Source organism: Choloepus didactylus, chromosome 1, assembly GCF_015220235.1.
Source record: "Choloepus didactylus isolate mChoDid1 chromosome 1, mChoDid1.pri, whole genome shotgun sequence".
NCBI classification, from domain to species: domain Eukaryota; kingdom Metazoa; phylum Chordata; class Mammalia; order Pilosa; family Megalonychidae; genus Choloepus; species Choloepus didactylus.
This window is the reverse complement of record NC_051307.1, coordinates 162,288,911-162,311,713: the sequence shown is the minus strand read 5'-3', so window position 1 is coordinate 162,311,713 and position 22,803 is coordinate 162,288,911. Positions and strand designations below refer to the sequence as shown.

Sequence of the window (22,803 nt, the reverse complement as noted above, 5' to 3'; positions counted from 1 at the left end):
TGCTCCTCAGCCTGCCTTATTTCAATTATCTCGTTTTCAAGTTTGCTAATTCTTTATTCTGGTAGCTCCAATCAGCTGCTGCAACACATCTGGGAGTTTTTTGTTTTTATTTTGTTTTTACTTTTAATTTTTTTTTATTAGAGAAGTTGTGGGTTTACAGAACAATTATGCCTAAACTACAGGATTCCCATACACCAGCCCACGACCAATACCTTGCTCCTGGGAATCTTTTATTTCAGTTATTGTGGTCTTCAACTCCAGTAGTTCTGTTTGGTTCCTTTTTAAAACTTCTATTTTTTACTAAACTTCTCATATTGCTCATTGTTTTCCTGACATCCTTTAGTTTTTTCTTTGTATTTTCCTTCATCTCCATGAGAATTTTTTTTCCTTAAACTCAATTTTATTGAGATATAGTTACATAACATACAATCATTCAAAGTGTACAATTACTCACAGTACCATTATATAGTTGTGCATTCATCGCAATTTATTTTTAAACATTTTCATTACCACAAAAAAGAATAAAAATAACAGTAAAAAAGAAGACCCAAAACATCCCATCCCCCACTGCTACTTATTTACTTTTTGTCCCCATTTTTCTACTCATCTGTCCATACACTGGATAAAGGGAATGTGAGCCACAAAGTTTTCACAATCACAGGGTCACACAGTGTAAGCCATATAGTTATACAATCATCTTCAAGTATCAATGTTACTGGGTTGCAGTTCAACAGTTTCCACTAGCAATTCCAATACACTAAAAACTAAAAAGGGATATCTATATAACACATAAAAATAACCTCTTGACGCCATTTGAAATCTCTCAGTCACTGAAACTTTATTTTGTTTCATTTCTCTTACTCCTTTTGGTCAAGAAGGTCTTCTCAATTCCTCAATGCTAGGTTCAGGTTCATCCCATAGGAGTCAGATCCCACATTGCCAGGGAGATTTACACTCCTGGGAGTCATGTCCCACGTGGTGGGGGGTGGGGGGGTGGACAGTGAGTTTACCTGCAGAGTTGGCTTAGAGAAAGGCCACATCTGAGCAACAAAAGAGGTTCTCTGGTGGTGACCCTTAGGCACAATTATAAGTAGGCTTAGCCTCTCCTTTGCCTTAATAAGCTTCATAAGGGCAAGCCCCAAGATTGAGGGCTTGGCCTTCTAAATTGGTACTTCCCAATGCTTATGAGAATATCGTAATTCACCAGTTGGAGAAGTCTAATATTTCTGCATTTTCTCCCAGTCCCTCAAGGGGGCTTTGCAAATACATTTTATTCTCTGCCCAAATTACTCTGGGATATATCAGGGCTTCACACTAACCTACACAAACCAACCAGATCTCACCCCCTATTCAAAGTTCCATGTAATTATGGTATTTGAATAAACTGAGCATACAAGTTCAATTACATAGTGTGCTACAGAAAACATAGACTTTGCACCAAATAAACATCTCTTCCTTTGGTCTCACACAGAAGTTGAAGTTTTAAAACACCGTTCCCATATAATCACATAGTTATGCATTTACCACCACAATCTATATGATCTGTCAAGGAGTTCTGCCAGCAGGAGGTGGAGCCCATATGCACAGAGAGTGACCACATCCACATCATCTCGCTGGCCCAGGCCCTCAGCATCTCCATCTTGGTGGAGTACACAGACCATGGTGAGGGCGGCACTACCAATCCTCACATATTCCCCAAGGGCTCTGGGCCCAAGGTCTACCTTCTCCACAAGCTTTTATTTTTTCAAATTTGTCATGAGCATGTTTTTTAACAGGTTAAATTTATTTGTATCCTATTTTACAGTAATGTCTCATAAATGTCTTCTTTTACAAATAACAGTGTATATAGATGGGGCATATGAAATAAAATCAAGAAGTCAGTAGTCTTTTCCACCCAAATTCTAGTTGTAAAAGTATCAATGTATTCAATGAGTTTTCAGAATAGAGAACCAAATTAAAAAAAAAAAAATCATTCCAAGTTTACTATATAGAAATTTTCAGTACTTTACTAATTATTCATCCCCACTTTGACATTCTATACATTTTCTCATGTTCAACAAAGTGATTCAAATGATTTAAATTATCCCACCATTTAAAGAGGAAAGTCTCTGCAATAATTTTAAACCATGGGGTTACCTTAATTTTACCACTGGCTGCTTTTTTCAGAAGTTCTAGTTCTTCCTTTGACACATAACAATAGCTTTTAATCTCATTAGGATCTGGATCCAAAGCTACATTCTTCCTCACAAACAAAAAGTAATCAATTTCATGTTCACCCCAAATACCATCAGATTGAGCCTTGTAGTGAATTCAGGTTACATAATTAATTTCTTCTGAAGGAACTTCTTCCATGGGAATTTCTAATTCAGCTTTTTAAATGCCTCTGTGCTGCTTGTCTTACTCCAATTGCATAATTTTCTTCAAGTTCTCCTAGATTACTTAATGGATGACTGCAACAAGTATTGGTAAAACAACCTGGAAAGGTAATTTTAGCATCCGATCTCTGCTGTAGTAGGAGCTTATTTTCAGTGTTGAATAAGACACTAAAAGCTCGATGCAATAATCCTTTGTCAATGTTTTCCTTCAAGTGAAAATTCTTTTTGACCTCAGCTCCAATTTTATTGTCATCTTCATCAATAATAATACACATCTCTGCCAGAAGTTGAACCTGTTGCTCATCGAGATTGCTCGTGTTTATTTCAGGCATTGTTACAATATGTCTGATCCGTTCTAAAATACTCGTGGTCTTGCCACAGGAGGCCGCCGGGTTGCTGAGCCCGGCGACAAGAACACCAACTGCTCTCCATGAACATTTTTAAGATCATTTTTAAAAAGGCTTTCTATGTCCACATTCTGGTCTTCACTGATGTTTTCCTGATTTTTTTATCCCCTTCCTTTGGATGGGCCATCATTTCTTGTTTCTTTTTCTTTTTTTTTTGTCTTGTACTCTTTTGTTGCATACTGTACAGTTTAACATTTTAAAATGTTAACTCTCCAATTTATTCCCTGAGATGTCCGTTTCCTGATTTTGTAACCAGCTGGTGGTAAGACAGATTTTCTTGAGCTTCAGCCCTCCAATCAGGAAGGTCTTCCCAAGGCAAATGCAGAATGCAAGGTCCTCCCTATCTTTTCTGGGACTATGTCTTGTCCTGGACTTGTGCTTGTTACTTGTTTTGGAGTTCCCTTGTTTACAGGAGTTTGGATGCCCCCTCTCCCAGGAGACAGACCTCCTTTTCCCAAGTATTTAAAGCAGGGAAGCCTCTGCCCCAGGCAGTCTGTCTTAAGAAGATGCAGAACTGCCCTGGGGAGAATATCACAAAGGGAGTCAGGAGCTTCTTCCATGGCTCCCAAAAGCAGTTTTCTTGACCTGCCCAGAAAATGCGCCCCTGAACTTGTACCCTGCAACCCTCAGGAAGTGTTGCATCTTTAATTCTCTTCTGCTACCACTGCCTTTGTCCAGGGAAGGCTGGAACAGCTGTCCTCAGAGTCTGGCCTCTAGCAATCCAAACTCAGTAATCAAAAGCCATGATCTGCAATCGGCTGTGTCTACCTCTGGTCCTGGGGAAGAGGATTTTTATGCCCCTTTCTGTCACCAATGAGCTAGCCAACCACTGGACTGCATGGTGCCTGCTGCAAGAGTGGGGGATGGGCACCAAAGTGATTTGCTGGTCTTTTCTGTAATTTATCAGCCTCTTCTGCTCTTCCCTGGATGTGGTACAGTGCTCTCCTGGCCTCCAGAGTTTAAAAATAGTTGTTTCAGTTACTGCATGTTTAATAGTTGTTTTAGCAGAAGGACTAAATCATGGAGCTTCTTACTCCTGCAATCTTCTCACAATCCTTCTCCTGTAGGAAAGTTTTGCCTGATAAAAAGGACTCAACTAATTCAGGGCTTTTACACTTCTTCCTTCTTCTTATCTAGAATAAGGTCTTGGGCCCTGGGTGTCTACAGGGACAAAAGCTATGTTAAAGATGGCAAAGCACAAAAAAGGGAGGAGAAAGCTACATAATAAACGATATCCTGGGGTCACTGCACCAGTTTGTCTCTGAATTTACTGTAAGAGAAAAATAAATCTGTATTTGGTTAAGTGATTATAGTTTAGTTTCTGTTGCTTGTAGCCAAATGCTGTCCCTAGTGATGCATGCCTATCAAATATGCACATTCTTAGAGTGAGAAGACTAAAGGCAAAGGAGACTCAGAAGGATACAAAAAATACTGATTCCAAATGTAACATTCAGGTACCATGAAATTAGCTTAATTTCTTAACAGAACTCTCAACGAGAAAGAGAGGCCCAGAGATTCAGTTTACTTACTTATAAAATGTATGTAGTCAAAACACTTATGAAGCATATTGGTGTATCCCAGAGAATTAAGTTCAATGTTATCCTGAAATTTTACGAGCAAAAATGAACAGAAAAATAAAAAGTATTAACTTAATAAGCAAGTGTTTACATTTTAAATTTCTAGCCCCAATAATTAAATCATCTTTTATTTCTAGCTCCCATAAATCAAATCACCTTTTATTATACAGGGTGGGAGTGAGGTTCATGAAAGAGTAACACCAAGAAAACAATATTCCACTGATTTAGTGAAGTCACTAAATCACTTGATTTTAATAATTATTTCATGTACAACTCCAAATAAAACTGACCTTGCAGTAATCAAGTTAACTACTCCTGTGGCCAAAGTAAAAGCAGGGAAAATGAAGTAAGAAGGTAGAAGGGGATCTTAAGCCAGGATTGGGGGTTGGATATGGTCTTTTCTGCCAAGCTGTCTCTATTTAAATATTCCATGCTTTTTGTTTACATTACATAAAATTTAAACTCTTCAAATTTGAATAAAATATTATATTGGAAATGGAACACAGTATTGTACATATGACCTATGTTTGAAGGAATTAAAACTCTTTTTAAAATAAAAGGCTCTTTAATTTTCTTTTGTACAACTTTTTATTTTTCATTTGTCCATTTATTCATTATATATTCAATCCTTCCATGTGCCAAGTACTACTTATGCAATGGCGATACAGGACCTAGTAAAACATAAGTTCCTCTCCTCAAGAAACTCAGTTAAGTATTCAAATAAACCCGTCTCTTACCTTTGTCAGAGTGCAAACCCAGGAACAAGGCTGAAAGGAAACTACACGCAAAGCCTAGGAGGGTGGGGTAAGGCATTCAGGAGTCCACCAGGCAATCTGGTGTGCAGCACAACATTCTGGGCAGAAGAAAAGCATCCACAAAGCAAAAGACACATGAAATAGGATGATGTGCTCAGGTAGGAGGTGGTGAGTTGGTGAAGCAGCAGGAGGTGAAACTGGAGAGATGAGTGAAGATTTTATGCATCCAGGAGTGCTGAACTCTAGCTTCAAGGCCTTAGGAATCTGCTGAAGAGTTTTAGCAGAGGAAAGGGATTGTTTTAGAATCACTATTTTGGCAGCAGCTGGACGATGGATGCAAAGGACCGAGACTGGGGGCCAGTTAAGGAGCTACTGAGGAAATCTAGGCAAGAGAAGGTTTGCTGGCTGTGAGCAAGGTGACAGTGATGGGTCTGAAGTCCTAAGGGAAGCCAAATCAACAGAAGCAGATGTTCATATACTGGGAATGTTTAAGGTTTTACCTACCACCTCCTTACCCTCCCCCTAAGCTTTTTCTCCAATAAAAACATAAAATTCACTATAACCTCAGGGGTTGGAAGACAGAGTGAAGTTCTTGCCTGTGGGTTAAATGACAAGAAAGAGGACTGTCCTATACATCAAAGAATTTTCTCCCTCTCTACTAGATCATTCCCTCTAGCCTATGAAACATATTCTGTTATTGTTATCTACCATCTGGAAAATAAACACACTCCTACACTCCCCTGCCTGTTCTGCCTTTCCCCCTCAAAAACCTTCTTTGGCACCTTCTAGTTACTATTCTATTTCCCTTCACAGCAAAGCATTTCAACAGCTTGATAGTCTCCACTTCCCCACCTTTTATTCATGTGCCGACTTGCTCCTATCCCCACTGCTCTTGTTATACATCTCCATGTTGCCAAATCCCATGGAGGCTTTTGTCTCCATCTTGAGACACTTTCCCCCTGGCCTTCCACGTTACCTCATTTTTCTGTTTTGTTACAACATTTTTTCCTACTATGGTGGTTCCTTCTCAGTCTTCTTTTAATAGCACCTCTTCCTCCACAAAAACACTAAATTTTGGAGTGCTCAAGCCTTGGTTCTAGGACCTCTTATCCACCTATACTCTCTCTCTAGGTGAGCTCAACCAGTACCTAAATTCATAGGTTCAGCTGAAACCTCTTCCCTGAGCTTCAGATTCTTATCTACCTATTCAAAATCTCCACTTAAAGATGAACGATTGGCATCTCAACAGAGCCGACATCAACTTACTGATTCTTCCTGCCAGAGGAAAAAAAAATCTGTTCCTCCTCTAGTTTTTCCCATCTCAGTATGTAATATGGCCATACAACCAGATGCTCAACCCTGATCACTCCCTTCCCTAATCTGCTCCTTTCTTCCATCTCTCCCCCTGCCCACACTGTTCTAAGCCACCATCTTTTCTCTTCTTGCACTACTGCAACAGATTCTTAAAGGGTCTCATTACTTCTACCCTTACCTCCCTGCAATACGTTCTTCAAAAAACAGTTCCCACGATGTTTCTAAAATGACAAATTAGATCATGCCACGCCTTTATTTGAAAAACCCTTGAATGGCTTTCCATTGTATTTATAATAAAATATAAATGTGTCCCATGGCTTCCAAGGCCCCTGTTCTCTGGTTCCTGTGTCTCTCTGACCACAAGTTGTGCCACACTGGTCTCTTCTCTCTTCTTCCAACAGACCAGTCTGTTCATGTTTTAAGGCTTCTGCAATTATGACCTTTCTGCCTGGATCTTCTCATGGCTGGCTGTTTCTTGTCATTCAGGTCTCAGGTCGAATACCACCTGCTCAGAGATGCCTGGCTAAGACATGTAAAGTTACTGTCTATGATACTACTGTTATTTCTTTGATAGCACTTACCAAAATCTTATTTGTGTTAATTATCTGCTTCTCCTAACTAGAGAGCCAGGCATACAGTGAGCACTCAAAAGTACACGCTGCACAAAAATCCCATTCCTCACTGCTTCTACAAATAAAATTCCCTTACTCAGGGTGTTACAAGAAAAGACAGAATACAGTGAAGCTCTAAGTCACTAGTGCTAGCTTATAATATCACGTCTGCACTTTGCCAATTTGCTTTTCCTATAAAAATTATAATTTCTGCAAAATCTGTTCCATAATGTTAATAATCTACGACAAAACATTCAGAAGGGGACCAGCCATGGAAATCTTACAAATGCTCTTTTCTTCTCATGTCAGTGACTCCAAGTAGCTCAGCAGGAAAAATCTATTTAAACTCTTAAACCACCTACAAATATACATATATAAAATAAAAGAGCTTAGAAACACAAAAAAGATAAGGTTAAAGTTACCACACCCCCCATCCCAGCAAACCCAGAGCACCACTTAATAATTGCTAATTTGAGATAGAAGTCAAAATCAGCACTTTTTCTCTTTAACCTACCATACATAAAACTGTCATTTGTAAACAATGTACTCCCCAGAACACAAAAGAGAATTCACTGAATGTTGGAAAGGATACAAGAGTTGGACCATTCTATGTGTCTGCCTGACACATAGTAACTGCTAAATGAATATTTGCTGATTGAATGCTGCTACGGATTGAATCATGTCCCCCACAAAGACATGTTCAAGTCCTCACCCCTGGTCCTGTGGAAGTGGACTCAATTTATACATGGAAACTTTGAAGATCCTATGAGGATGAGACCAAAGTAAATCAGGGTGGGCCTTAATCCAGTATGACTGGAGTCCTTATAAACAGAGGAACTTTAGACACAGTCCAGAATAGGAGACACAAGTGCCTTGTGATGGAGGTAAAGAATGAGTCTGCCACCACCAGAATGCCGCAGACTTTGGAGAAAGCATGGCCCTGCTGACACCTTGATTTTGAACTGAAAGCCTCCAAAACTGTGAGACAATAAATTCCTGTTGTTTCAGTAAGACAACTAGTGTGTGGTATTTGTTATATCAGACCCGGAAAGCTAAGACAAATGCCTTCTAAGAAGAATAAAACATGAGCAAAGCATCTGTAACATAAAAACTGCTTAAAATGGTGGTTGTTTTTTTTTTTAAACAGCCATTCAGGGTGCTGAATACCTCATAAAACTGAGGAACCAGTGTTAATAACAAATAGTACACAAAAAAAATCATGCACTTGGCCTGCTGAAGCTAGTGCATATACTGTGCAGGCTATTTTTCCAGATGCACTACTGATCCATAAAGCTTCTTTAAGAACAGGAAATCCTCCAACTGCCTTGTAGTTTCCTTTACTATGCCTGTAAGGACAGAGGCTGACACCTGCAGGTAGCCCGTTCAGCCCTACTCTAGGCCAGCTAAAAGCAAGCATAAATATAACCCTTTCACTTAATTACTCTGTAGAAAAGTTTCAGTGTTGTCCTAACTTCCTTCTAACAATAATTCCAGGTTTTTACTGGAAACTGGAGACTGAGTAGAGTCAGCTATAATTGTGTCAGGGCTTTGAAGCTGAAACACTCATGAAATAAAACATGAATATCTAGTTTTTGCATGACCATGGACTTACCACATACAACAATCATTCACCATCATGAACAGTATTTCTGATACTATTATAATATAAAAACAAAGCCTTTAATTTTTCAAGTGTTTTAAAAAACAAATTTTATACTTAAGCCAGTCTTGAAGATAAGCACAAAATTTACCAGTTTACATTTTATTACCCATGCCAACTCAAGCACCCACTCTGTGCATAGCACTATTCTAGGTGCAATAAAAGGGATTTGTAACCTTCGAAACATGATTTCACTTTCTGGAATTGTATTATCTCCTTTTCCAGAAAGTAAAAATAAATTAAACAGCCACTCTTCACTATTAACCTGCCCAAACCCACTTTTGACTCATGGAAAAGCTAATTTCTGCCCAATTTAAGATGTAATGAATTCAGTTCCTGCTTCCCCAAAAATAAAAAAGCAGAACTCCATTTTATTTAAAAAAAAAAATAAGCCATTTTTTCATACAAGAGCACAGTTTCTGTTTCTAGTAAGTATTACAAAAAATTTAATTTGAGCTTTTCTATAAATTTTCTATCTCCAATAATGCCTTTTCTCGTACAAGGCATACCAGATATTTTGTTATGCTGCTTCTCCTTTCCTAAGAAAAGTACTGTATCTTGAAGACAAACCATTTCCAAGATTAGTGATAAAACTAGTATTTTTAAAAATTTTAAAGGTGGATCAGCTACAATCACCTCAATGAAGTAAAAAAATAAAAAAGTAGTTGATGCTAAAATAGCTATTCCAAATACCTGTGTTTAAACGATTTTAAAAACTGTTTATTTTGTAAGAATGCACCCCTAGTCCAAAGAAACTATGTTTTAAAAATCTTTTGGCCAAAAAATTACAAAAAACACTTTCAGTTCAGCCTAATAAAAGTGATATCTAGAAAATATTCCACATAATTAAGTCTGTCTTAAAAAGTTCAGATTCTAAAGCATTTCTAAGGCACGGTGTTCCAGAAGACAAGTGCACTTCTGCTGGCATTGCGTTATACACGAAGCATCCAAGTATGGCTCCAAATAAGCCCTGATAGGCATCTTCCTCCCGATGCTGCTAGGATTGTGACAGGAGAGTCAGACATAGGCTCCCAGGGCTGCATGGAACTCTGTGAGACATTGTACCAGCTGCTGGAATTTGGGTCTCTCCTCTGGATCTAAGGCCCAGCAACAGGCCATCACAGCAAATCTGCAGAGTGACAAAAATGGAAAATTTGGTTTTTCTGTCTAAATGTGGGCAAGGAGAGGATGAGAAATTAAAAATCAATCAATTTTGCTATCTCTTGGCAGTTTTAGAATGAAAAGAATTTATCTGGGTAACATGTGTGGATTTCAATTTTCCATGAGACTTACATCAAAGCATATCAGCAAATACAGAGATTTAATGTTGAAAGTTAAAACACAGTTAAAATAATAACCTGTGTTGTTATCCTGTGCTTAAGTTCTGAGAGAAAGAAACTGGAGGAAGAGGAAGAGAAGCCTTCAGCTTCTAAGTTGTAAGAATCATGAAACTACAGTAAAATCAGTGCAAAAGCCACTTCCTCGCCATGACAAAGAAACTTTCAGGAGATTCTAGAACTGAGACCACACTCACCTGGATGTCCAATCACCCATAAAGGGCCTCCAGCCCCTGTCAACCCCAACCCCATTATATGGGAAGATGAACCATGTAATGAAAGCAGGGAATAGGAATTAACCATTTCACCCACTAACTCAGACCATTTCCTTAAATATCAATCCATACCAATTGACTAGGCAAGAAGACGAGAAAAGCTTTTTATAACTATGTCCTTAAGGCTGTATAAACAGAGTCATGACTTAACTCTACATAAAATAACCTACAAAGTCTTTTGTCAGTTTTTTCATTGTGTACATTAGCCCCTCGGGTTAGATTAAGCACTAAATATATAAGATCCAAGAAGTCCTATTGTTAAATGCATGCAGTGAATGAGCCTCCCTAACTTTGTGGTTCTCTAAAAGAGTCTAACTCATGTCCAAAGGGCTATTGCTCTCAAAAGGGAAGACAGTGTATGAATAGGAAAACCTGCTCTTTTTCTTTTTCCCCAATATAATAAATGGAATGAAACAAAGGTCTTTTGAGCTCAGAAAAACTCACAGTTCATCAGGACAGTTGATTGGCTGGGCTATTCGGTAACCATCTTTCAGGTATGCAGCCATCTCAAAGGGATCGATGTCCACATATGGCGTTTGGCCCAGAGTCATGAGCTCCCACAGTGTTACTCCGAAGGCCCACTAAGGAAAACAGCAGTAGCAGAAAGAGTGAACATTTAAAACAGCTGTCAAGGGTGCTGCTGCCTATAGCTAGCTAGCTGAGGGACAAAAATTGCAGTTCAACTAACTCTTAAGGAAATAAATATCATCTACAAAAAGACCAGCTTCTCTTGCTGGGACAAAAAGACAGCATTTTAATGAATGTATCCTTTACTGTGAATATTAGTATTGTATATTCTAAGGTAATTAGATTTTTTGGAGGAAATAGTTTTTCCTGCTGATTACCAACTTTATCACCCACTGTTAATTATATTTATGAATTTCCTAGTATGAAAATTAGTAACTTTAAATATTGTAGCTATTCTGCATAGCTGAGAATTAGAAAATAAGTGTACCTTTAGCCTAACTGGAGGAAAGAGCATCCTGAAAATTAGTGAAATATGCAAAATATGTAAAATAAAAGAAGTCACAGATTTTTACTATATTCAAATAATTTAAATTAACAACTAAAAATGTCCAGAAATAAAATGTCCTTCCACTTTTGCTGGAGTAAGAGATCAGATTTATTTAAAATCAATATGTGAACCACTGGTAGGAACAGGAACTGTAGGCAGTGCAACGGTGCCCAATCATGCTGGCCAGGGCTCCCCGTTCTGACTCTGACTGCACTGGGCTCCTGGGCAGTGTGGAGAGGACAGGCAATGCATCTACACAGAGCTCTTTCCATGTGGCTGGGAAGGACTCAAAGCAGGGATTCCCGCTGCTCTGCTGCATCATGAGAACTCTGAGGTCAGAAGAGTTGAAGCTGGATAATGAGGAGGAAGGAAACTGAGCCTGTACACTATGGTATTGCATTTATGAGGGTTTACAAGTTCTAGGTATTTTACATCCTTCATCTCATTTAATTTTCACAACAAACCTATAAGAATCATTGACAGCCTGAATTTACAGATTCCGGAAACCGAGGTGCAGTTAGAAGTAACTTTTGCCAAAATACAAATAAGTTAAACAGAAAAAAAAGGAAAAAATGAAAACTAAAAACATAACTCAAAAACAAATCTATTTACAAAACCTAAGCATAGTGCATTAAATTTTAGGTATTAAAAATTACATTCTATTATATTTTTCAATAATAAAATAGAGAAATACTCTATAAAAAATTTAAGGGCTTATATTAGTGAACAATAGCTTTATTTCTTATCAGAATCTATGCATACCAGAAAATAATGGAATGACTTTAAAAATATTTTAAAAACTGTCAATGGAGAATTCTATATTGAGCCAAACTATCCTTAAAAAATGAAGGCAAAATACAGAGTTTCTCAGACAAAAGCTGAGAGGATTTATCACTAGCAGTCAGACATGCAACTGTAGGATATGTGGAAGCAGTACTTCACGTGACAGGAAAAATGACACCAGATGGAAACTTGGATATACACAAAGAATGATGAGTGCTGAAAATATATGGGTAATTATTAAAGATAATTTTTTCCTCATTTTTAAATGTTCTTAAGAGAGAGAGTGCTTAAAGCAAAAACAATAAAAAACGTATCATAGGGTTTATAACATATATAGAAGTAAAATGTACGCCCACACAGTTTGGTGGTTCCTCAGAAAACTGAAAATAGAATAACCATATGTGCTGCCAGGCAATCCTACTTCTTGTTAACATCCAAAAAATTGAAAGCAGGGACTCAAATAGATATTTGTACACCAATGTTTATAGCAGCATTATTCACAATAGCTAAAGGTGGAAGTAACCCAAGTGTCCATCAACGGATGACTGGATAAACAAAATGTGGTATATACATACAATGAAACACTCTTCAGCTGTAAAAAGGAATGAAGTTCTGATGCATGCTACTATACTGATAAACCTTGAAGACATCATATTAAGTGAAACAAGCCAGACACAAAAGGACAAATATTGTATGATGTCACTTACATGGAATATCTAGAACAAGCAAACTCCATAGAGACAGTGGTTTACAGGTTACAAGGGGCCAGGGGTGAGGTAGGGAGGGGGGATGGGGTAGGAAGAGGGAGTTATAGCTTAATGGGTAAGCAGTCTGTTTCAGATGATGAAAAAATAGAAGTGATGTAGCATAACATTGTGAATATAATTAATACTACTGAATTGTGCACTTAAATTTGGCTAAAATGGGAAATTTTGTGCTGCATATTTGTTACTACAATAAAAAGTTAAAAAAAAATAAAGTATGCCTACAATAGCATAAAGGATGGAGGGGATGAGGAGAAATATTGTTACAAGGTGCTTACACAATTCATGAAGTGGTATATATTTGAAAGTAGAAGGTGTATATGGCAAACTCTAAAGCAGGTTTCTCAACCTTTATGCTTGACAATCTGGACCAGCTAATTATTTGTTATTAAAAGCCGTTCGGTGCATAAGATGCTTAGCCAGCCCTGGCCTCTACCAACTGGATGCCAATAGCACTTCCTTCCTCTCATTTTGACAACCAAAAAATGTCTCCCAACATTGCCAGGTTTAAAAATATACAAATTGCCAAATCAAAGAACGAAAGAGGGGGACTTCTTACAGATCCCTATACACATCAAAAAATAAAAAGGAAAAGGAAATATTATGCATGACTTTATGCCAATCAATTCAGTAACTTGGATGAACAAATTCCTTGAAAGACACAATTTACTGAAACAGACATAAAAACAAATAGAAAATCTATATTGCCTTAAAACTATTAAAGTAAATTCATAATTAACTTTTCCACAAAGAAAACTCCAGGTCCAAAAGGTTTCACTAATGAATTCTACCAAATTTGAATGAAAAAAATAATACCAGTCCTACACAAACTATCTCAGAAGACAAGGAAACACTTCCCAACACATTTTGAGGCCAGCATCACTGAAAATACAAAATCCAAAGTGTTCAGCCTTTTGGAACCTAGCATCTTTTTCATTAACAGTGAACATTACGGTAGAGTGACGCCCACCCTTGGGGCCTGTGCTTTAGGGGGAAAGGACGGAAGGTAGAGATGGATGTATAGTTTTAAAAATTCCAGAGACATAGAGCTTGCTGGAATTACTGGTTTAAGGGGAACATTCTACTCTGCTTAAAACTGGAACATGGTTTCAAATTAATAGGTTAAAGGAAGATGCCTGCTTACATTCAGTTATTTGACTCTCTTAAAATTTTCCTCTAAATAAATTTTAATAACGATAATGATTAGTAAATGCAATTTTTTTTTTTTAAGTGCCCAATTTCCATAGAGAAGGTAGTTCACTGCACAGATAGAACAGAACCTAAAGAAATGCAACTGGTTGTGAGGCTGTTCCCACCCCTTCTTCCTGAGATGAAATAGGCCTAATATTCACAGATCGTGGCAGCAGCTGTGGGGAAAGGAATAAATAATCCAGACTAGATTTCAGAGGAAGAAACAATGGGAATTGGTAACAAGTGGATACTGCCAGTTGGTTCACAGGGACTAACCCCATCCACTGACAAGGGAAGTACTCTAAAAATTTCTGACTGCCAAGAGACTTTGGACAGTAATGGTGGTGGTGTCTGAGATCTGGAATTGTACGCGGCTATCATATCAGCATATCAGCATTTAAAACATGATTTTTAAAAATTACTTTTTGACATTGTTTTGTTCATAGTATTATCTCTAAGCATTTACTAAGGTTCTCATAGCACATACGGCAACACTAATAAACACCATAAAAAAAAAACAATCAAGCCAAAGGGTACACTGCAGTTTCATTTCCTTAAAAGCCAACAAAAGTGATTAATTACATGTTGGCTCACCAACCCTTAAAACAAAATCCAAGACCAAATGGCACAGGATGATTTGTGGAAAACTTGCTCTCTAAAGTCTTCCGATAACTAAACCATTTAAAATTACGGCACTAATTCTATGATTTCCTTTGGTTTGACGTCTTTGGAAAGAGGGCAATAAGAAGGTCAAACTGTTTTTTCCAGAGTTTTATGAAAGACTCCTGCTACTTGTATTTAAAGGACATTTAAAAGAATAACATTCCTCTTAACCTTATTCTTTCTCCCCAACTTATGTTACTTTATAGCTTCCCAATATATAGTTTATAAAACAGATTTTTTCCACTAACAACATATACTGATGTGACTTTTTAAAAAGTATAAAGATGGAATTCATTTTGTGCCGGTTTGGGTATATTATGTCCTCCAGAAAAAGCCATATTCTTTAATGCAATTTTGTGGGGGTAGATTGATTAATCTTTTTGGTTAGGGTGTGACCTCTTGATTGAATGTTTCCATGGAGATTTGACCCTGCCCATTCAGTGTAGGTCTTGATTAGTTTATTGGAGTCCTTTAATAGGAGCAGACCCTAATGCTTGCTGATGCTTTGGAGATGCTAGCCTAGAGTCTGCTCTGGAGAAACTAAGAGAGACAAGCCCAGGGACGTTTTGGAGAAAGCCATTTTGAAACCAGAACCCCGGAGCAGACACCAGTCACGTGGCTTCCCAGCTAATAGAGGTTTTCCAGATGTCATCAGCCATTATGATGCCTTAATTTGAACACTTTTATGGCCTTAGAACTGTAAATTTGTAACCTAATAAATCCCCTGTTTAAAAGCCAATCCATTTCTGGTATTTTGCCTAAGGCAGCATTAGCAAACTGGAATACTTTTCTTCTTTTTAATTTAGTGTTAACTAAAGTTAGGGCTTTTGAATTAAGAGATGTCCATTCCATTACATCAGGAATTTATAACAACACAAAAGTTTCTATTTTAAAAATCTGATGAACTTTAATTTTGCATGTCAGTATACTGTATACTGGTGACACAAGAATTCCAATTTTAAATTATCTCACCTGAACACTGTAAAAGTAGAATCAGGTGCTCTATGGCTAGACATTTGTGTTAATACTAGAAACCCAACATCCCTTTCTTACAAATGAATATGGGTTCAGAGAACCAAAATGCAATTAATTTAATTTACCTAGGTCAAGTGCTTTCCAAGCTTGCCAATGGTAAGAATGATCTCAGAGGTATGTTCAAAGTACATTTCTCCAGTCCCAGCCTAATAATTCTGAAGCCTAGAACCCAGTAATTTTAACAAGAGTCCTAACTGGTTCTTACAATTCAGCAAACTTAGAAACTAGTCTAAAATGTGTCAACAGTGGCAGGCAGATAGTAAGAACTGTTTCATTTTGTTATTTTTACTGTAGTATGGCTGACATATAATAAACTGTAATAAAGTTCCCAATTTGATTGGTTTTGGCATATGTATCCTCCCTGAAACTGTTGCCAAAATCAAGATAATGAACATATCTATCTCCTTCAAAAGATTCTTCTTGCTGTAATCCTTCCCTCCCACCCCTCCCACTACTACTCCTATTTTCGCCAAGTAATCATTTATCTGCTTCCTGTCACTACAGATTAGTTTACATTTTCTAGAATTTTATATAAATGGAACCATATAAACTGTACACTTTTTTTTTTCACTCAGCATAACTATTCTGAGATTCATCCATGATGTAGCATATACGGCAGTCCATTCCTTTTTATTGTTAAATATAGTATGTAGTAGTATAGTTGAATAGTACACAAATAGCACAGTTTGTTTATCCAATCATCTCTTGATGGGCATTTGGATTGTTTCCAGGTTTGACTACTAAAAATAAAGCCGTTATGAACATCTGTGTACAAGTATTTGTAAGGACATATGCTTCCATTTATCTAGGAATGGATTAAGTAGATCATATAATACTTACATATTTACCTTTTTAAGAAACTACCCAAATGTTTTCCACAGTAGCTGTACCATTTTAAATTCCTACTAGCAGTGTGTTCCTTCTTGTCACCAATACCTGGTATGGTCATTCTTTTCAATTTTAGCTATATAAAGGGGTGAATAAGGGTATCTCATTGTGGTTCTAATTGCATTTCCCTAATGACGAATGTTGAACATATTTTCATGTGCTCCTTTATCATCTGTACATCTTCATTGGTAAACTGTCTATTCAAATATTTTGCCCATTTTTATATGGGGTTGCTCTATTATTGAGTTTTGAGAACTCTTTATATATTTTGGATATATATCCTGTATCAAATAAATAATTCGCAATTATTTTCTTCCAGTGTGGCTTATATTTTCATTCTCATAACTGCTAATTTCAAAGAGCACAATTTTCAAATTCTGATAAACTCCAATTTGTTCTTTTATGGATTTGCTTTTGGTGTCTTCTCTAAGAAATCTTTGCTTAAACCCAAAGCCCCCAAGATTTTCTCCTAAATTTTCTTCTACAAGTTTTATAGTTTAGATTTTACATTTAGGTCTATCATCCATTTGGAGTTAATTTTTATATATGGAGAGAAGAGGACAATGTGAGGGCATTTAGGATTCTTTCACGCTGTCCACTATGCAGCTCTCCAAGGATAAGATTAACACCAATGGCTGTGAATGTTCTCAAAATAAATGACCCCAAACAATATCCTCAATGTTAATAATATTAAATCTAAGCTTACTTTCTAAATATTAATGTCTGAAATGGTCCTTTCATCTCTACAGATTTTTCCTAGCATCTTTATTTTAATTCTTTCTAAAGTAAATTTAATAGGTCTAAGATTATTGATGTGAAAAATCTGCAACCATACGGGAAACAAATAACTACAGGGAATGTAAGCATTACTTTGGAATTAATAATTAAGAAGTAATACAAAATGGAAATTTTTCCTACTTTAAGAAATAAGCTTCCTCTGATAACTATAGCTTTCTTTCTGATACCACAGTAGTTCAGATGTCCACTTTTCGTGGATATATTATAAATGTGAGGCTCTCAGGCTCAAGTATGCCTCAGGATATAATGATCTTTCACAGCAGTGGGCAAACAGGGTATTAAGAAACCATCTGCTGCAAATGCAATTTCTGGGTAATTTTACAGATTTCCCTCTACGTTTCAGGTAATCTTAAATGTTCACAAAATAACATAAAGGGACAAGAAATACATTTGACTTGCCCTCCATCCTAAAAACTGTTCACATAACTTAAAAAGGATTTCCTCATTGCCACAAACCATGCTGATGAGAACAGCACGGAAGTCATTTCTGTGACTTGTTTTTCCCAAAAAACGCTCTTTAAATACAAGGTAATGCCACAAAGACCAGAAACCACCAAGAAAGAAACTCTAAAACTGTGCATTCCTGATTACATTTAGTCTCTTAATGGAAGTTAATCTCAATAGCGGAATTACGCTAGCCACTGTAATTAGCTAAATAATTCAAAGAAAATATAAATCAAGAAATCTATTTTGAAAGAAAAGAAAGTCACAAAAATGTCTATAGTTGTATCCACATCTGATGAAAACAGAATAAAAACAATATCCAGAAATTCTTAAGAATGCCTATGATGATGTCATATCTTGGAATTATATTAGAAAAAGATTTATGACTGGTCAAATCTAGATCTGCATGCTTCCTAAGTTTACCAGTTAAAAGTTGAGATTAACATTATGGGAATCTTGACATAATGAAATATGGAAACCTTCCAGTCAAAAGTTGTGAAAACACAGACCAGAGACACAATGTTTTATTCTTAAGTTGGAAAACATGATAATGCAGAAACAAATAATGTAGAAATTTTAACTATAAAGAAATACAAAAATGTTACGGGTTTTTTAAAGGACTGAGAAAATGTTCCCTTGAAGGTAGCAATATCTTTTGCTAGGTGCTTCATTTATACCTAAAAAATAGTTATTTTACATATGTTGAGAGACTCTAGTGGGAGTAGGCTTACATTACTTAGTTTGTTTATGATTCTGCATATAGTTTTTCAGCCCCAAATAGACATGAAGCTTTTAAATCCCAAACTCCATCCATAAAAGAAAAGTGGGAACAGAGCATAATGATCATGTGTACACATTTTCAATCTAAATTTTAAGAAGCAATCTTTAACATCTGTACTTTAATATACTTTAAATATTCAAAAAATATTCAATCCCCAAACACTGAAAGACAGGATTTTTACATTAAGTCAGATGATAGTCATAAGAAATAAAACGATGTTCCTATTCCTTCTGATCCCAATTATTCAAGCAAAAAGGTATTCAAAGAATATGTAATTTTTTAAAAAAGGAAACAAATTGACATGAATCACAAAAGAAAAGTCTGGGCAATGACGTCATCAACAAAAGAGACATCCCCCGAAAAAGTTTCCCCAGAAATCAGCTAATAAGAGGACAAATCCCACTTGCTTAGCACTCTGGAGGATGACTGGAGGAGGACTCTACAAAAGCTGCAACAAAGAAAAAGAAAAATATCAGGTATAAAATTTCCATTCCAGACCTGTCAGTACAGAGCCCTCCCTCTCCCTTTCACTTGGTTGTGCACAGCTTGGGAGTGGTGCAGAAGCAGCCAAGCCCAGATCCCTTCTGCCATATAGGCAAGACTATAGAGCCATTCATAGCAGTGAGTTAGAATCCTATGCATATCCAAGCACAGGGACCCAAGTGCACAGAGACCCAGGGCAGAACACAAGCTGCTGAGAAGTGCTGCATACAAAAGGGCTCCCAAGGGAAAAAAAGAGAAAGAGAGAGAAAGAGACCATGGCAGAACTATAAACTGTTGGCAAAAGGTGCACTCAATCAATTCAGTTTCTGTTGGCTGGACAATCTAAAGGCAAAACAGACCTTTTTAGACTGAACCACCTTTCTGGATTGACCCCATCAGGGTCCCCAGGGCAGGACAGAGGCAGAAAATTCTCACAGTTTAAAAAAAAAAAAAGAAAGGCAGGGAGGAGGGGGGAATTTTGAAGTGAACTACTGTAAGACAGAATAGGACCCAGAACTGAAAAGTCTAAGGAAAAGGCGGCACTGAGAGAGGAGCTGGGGAGAAAATTCTGCACAAAAGCCGACAGATTAAGATTCCTGGAGATGAACAGAGGAAAGGAAGCATTCTCCTGGAAGTGAAACAACTGCACAAAAAGTGCAATCTTAAAAATTGTACCACATATCCAGGGCAAGAATAAGATGAAGAAGAGCTGAAAAAATCTGAAGAGTTAAAGTTGGACTACTCTAAAGGTCTAGAATAAGTTGGACTGAGCATCAGAGAAGACTCTTAACACAAAACCAATCAAAAGAACGCATAACTATATGATCATACTGTGAACAGTTGATTGTATACCATGGATGACTGTATGGTTTGTGAATATATTTCAATAAAACTGAATTTAAAAAAAAAAAAAAAACCAATCAAAAATAAAATCCTAGACAAGAGGGAGAAAAGGTGGTATATGCACACAATGGAATACTATTCAGCTATAAAAAGGAAAGAAGTCCTAATACAAGAGACAACATGGAAGAACCTTGAAGACATTATGCTGAGTGAAATAAGCCATACACAAAAGGACAAATACTGTATGATCTCAATGATACAAACTGAATAGAATAAGCAAACTCAGAATTAGAATATAGAATATAGGTTACCAGGGGCTGGACTGGGGGTAGAGAATGGGGAGTTAGTGCTTAATTTGTTTAGAACTTCTATTTAGGTTGATTGTAAAGTTTTAGAAATGGATGGTGATGATGGTGGCACATTATTCTAAGTGTAATTAATAATACTGAATTATATATGTGAATGTAGTTAAAGAAGAAATTTTAGGTCATTTTTATGTTACTAGAATAAAAAAAAATAAAACAGACTGTGTGACACAGCAAATCCTATTGTAAATAATGGACTATAGTTAATAAGACAAGTATAAAAATATTCTTTTATGAATTATTAACAAATGTACCATACTAATACAATTTGTTAATAATAGGGTAGTATAAGGGAAAAAATTACACCTAATGTAAACTATATATATTAACTATATAGTTGATAGTACAATTTTAATATTCTTTCATTAATTATAACAAGGGTACCACATAAATGCAAAGTGCCAATAACACGGAGGTATATAGGAATGCTTTATTTTTTACATGATTTTTCTATAAACCTACAACTCCTCTAATTAAAAAAAAAAATTTTTTTAAAGACAAATCTGAGCAGTTTAGGAATTAACCATGTTATTAATATTAATGGATATTCTCACCATTGTGTGCTAAGTACAGCTCAGAAGAATTTGGGTCACACAGATATTTCAAGTAAGTTTATGCTAAGACACACTGAAAGTAATTATGGCTTTAAATTAATTCTCCTGGGAAGCTGCTCACCATTAAGCTCATGGTGATTTCTGAAAATAAAACTGTCAAGTGTTTAGCAGCAACAAGGTATTTGATATGACTACATTCTGACAGAAGATAGACTTTTACATAAAATATGTGAACTCTCGCAAAATTGTAAAAATATCATAATCATAAACCATCTAATTCTAAGTATGATTTTGAAATATTCTGCTTAACTACACAAGTTAATACATGGCAATGTACTCAGTTGAAGAGATAATGATAACTTTGCAGAGAGAAGTATTGTTAATCTAATCTCACTGGTTAAAAGTATATCATCTAACATAACTTTTACTCTAGAGTTCCTGGAAAATATGTTTGATCATAAACGTTATTTTAAAAAAATATTTTAATGTATGGTTATATATGGATTTTTTATGTAAGGTTTTATATAGGTTTGGTTAAATACATACGAATTGAATAATTTGCAGGTGTTAAATTTAAAAAGGCATTATTTCTACAGAGCTATGACTTAGTCTCCAAAATTAATTTGCAAGTGAGAAAAGCAAGGTTCAGAAGGATACATATAGGATGCCATCATTTGTAAGAAGGAGAAAAATGACAACAAGTAGGTATTATTAGACATACTGAATATCTCTGGAGGGATGTATTTGGAGCTAATAATAATGATTAACTAGGAGAAGGGGAAATGGGTAGCTAGGAAACAGGACCCGGAAGGAAACTTTTCACTATATATCTTTTTGTATCATGAATTTTGAATGTAATACCTACACGGAAGTAAATGTGTTAAAAATTAAGCAATGCATATTTTGGGGGCCTCCATTGTGCAAGCAAACAGCATTACTGGCCATGTTGCATATCCCTCTGAAATATCAGCTAATAATACTCCTTTTACAAAGAGAATAATCAAACAATTTTTAATCTCTTGAAGTTACATTGTGAAGTTACACAAAATACTTGATGACTGTCAGCTGAGAAACATCTTCTATTTCCTGACCTTTGGATTCACCACAACTGCCACCTCATTTCAGTTAATGCAGCTAGTGCAACTATATTATGTTTCAATGAGCGACAAAATCACAAATTTTCAAAATCAACTACTGAAAAAAATATTTACATCCAAAGATGAGTGAATTCACCTTTTCATTCAACTATGGAATGAGATTTTCAAAGTAAACATTGAGGAGTTTCTTCTACTTTTTTTGCATTCAACAATGCTTGGAAGCATGCTTTTCTACTAAAGGGGTGAGTGGATTTGAAAGCTACACACACCATTCTAACTGAATTAATATGTTTTAAAACTACATTCTAAAATCAAAGTCAAAACCATTTTTTTCCCATAGAAATAGCTTTGCTTAATGTATAAACTGGTAAAGAATTCCAGTTACAATTCAGAAATTCTGAATAAAATCCTCACAAGTCTAAAAACGCATTCCTTATAAAAGAAAGCAATTGATCTTTACTGTCAATCAATATATGAGCTGGGTGCTGGTCTAAAATCAAACTCTTCTTTCACTGTACAAATTATTTGAGAAAAATAAAAATCAAAAAGAAAAAAAGCAATTGTTCCCTTCCCCTAAAAGACCAGGTTCTCCCAAATAACTACTGAAACTGTAAGTTGCTTTGCTTGTATTGCTTTCTTTAGAATTTTAACTTCTAGACATTAACACTACAGGTAGAAGTTTTATTATCAAAGCTCTGGGGGAAAAAAAAAAACCAGAATAGGCCTAATTCCCCACTGCCATTCAAACCGAACCCTTAGAGTTCAGTATCTAAGAGTCTGGATGTATT

The 22,803-nt window shown here is 36.3% G+C and overlaps 1 protein-coding gene and 1 pseudogene across 2 annotated transcripts in view; both read right to left on the bottom strand.

Annotated features, from left to right (window-relative positions):
• Positions 1-1,431: 1,431 nt before the first annotated feature.
• On the bottom strand, positions 1,432-2,928 carry LOC119527728 (annotated as a pseudogene).
• Positions 2,929-8,685: 5,757 nt separating this feature from the next.
• Positions 8,686-22,803, bottom strand: part of RYK (receptor like tyrosine kinase) — a 103,441-nt gene continuing 89,323 nt past the window's right edge. For both annotated transcript variants that reach the window (XM_037844643.1, XM_037844641.1), the window contains exons 14-15: positions 10,756-10,892; positions 8,686-9,828 (exon numbers count right to left, since the gene is read on the bottom strand). In XM_037844643.1, coding sequence (XP_037700571.1) covers positions 9,717-9,828; positions 10,756-10,892 — 249 coding nt within the window. In that variant the 3' untranslated portion in view covers positions 8,686-9,716. The remainder of the gene's footprint in view (positions 9,829-10,755; positions 10,893-22,803) is intronic.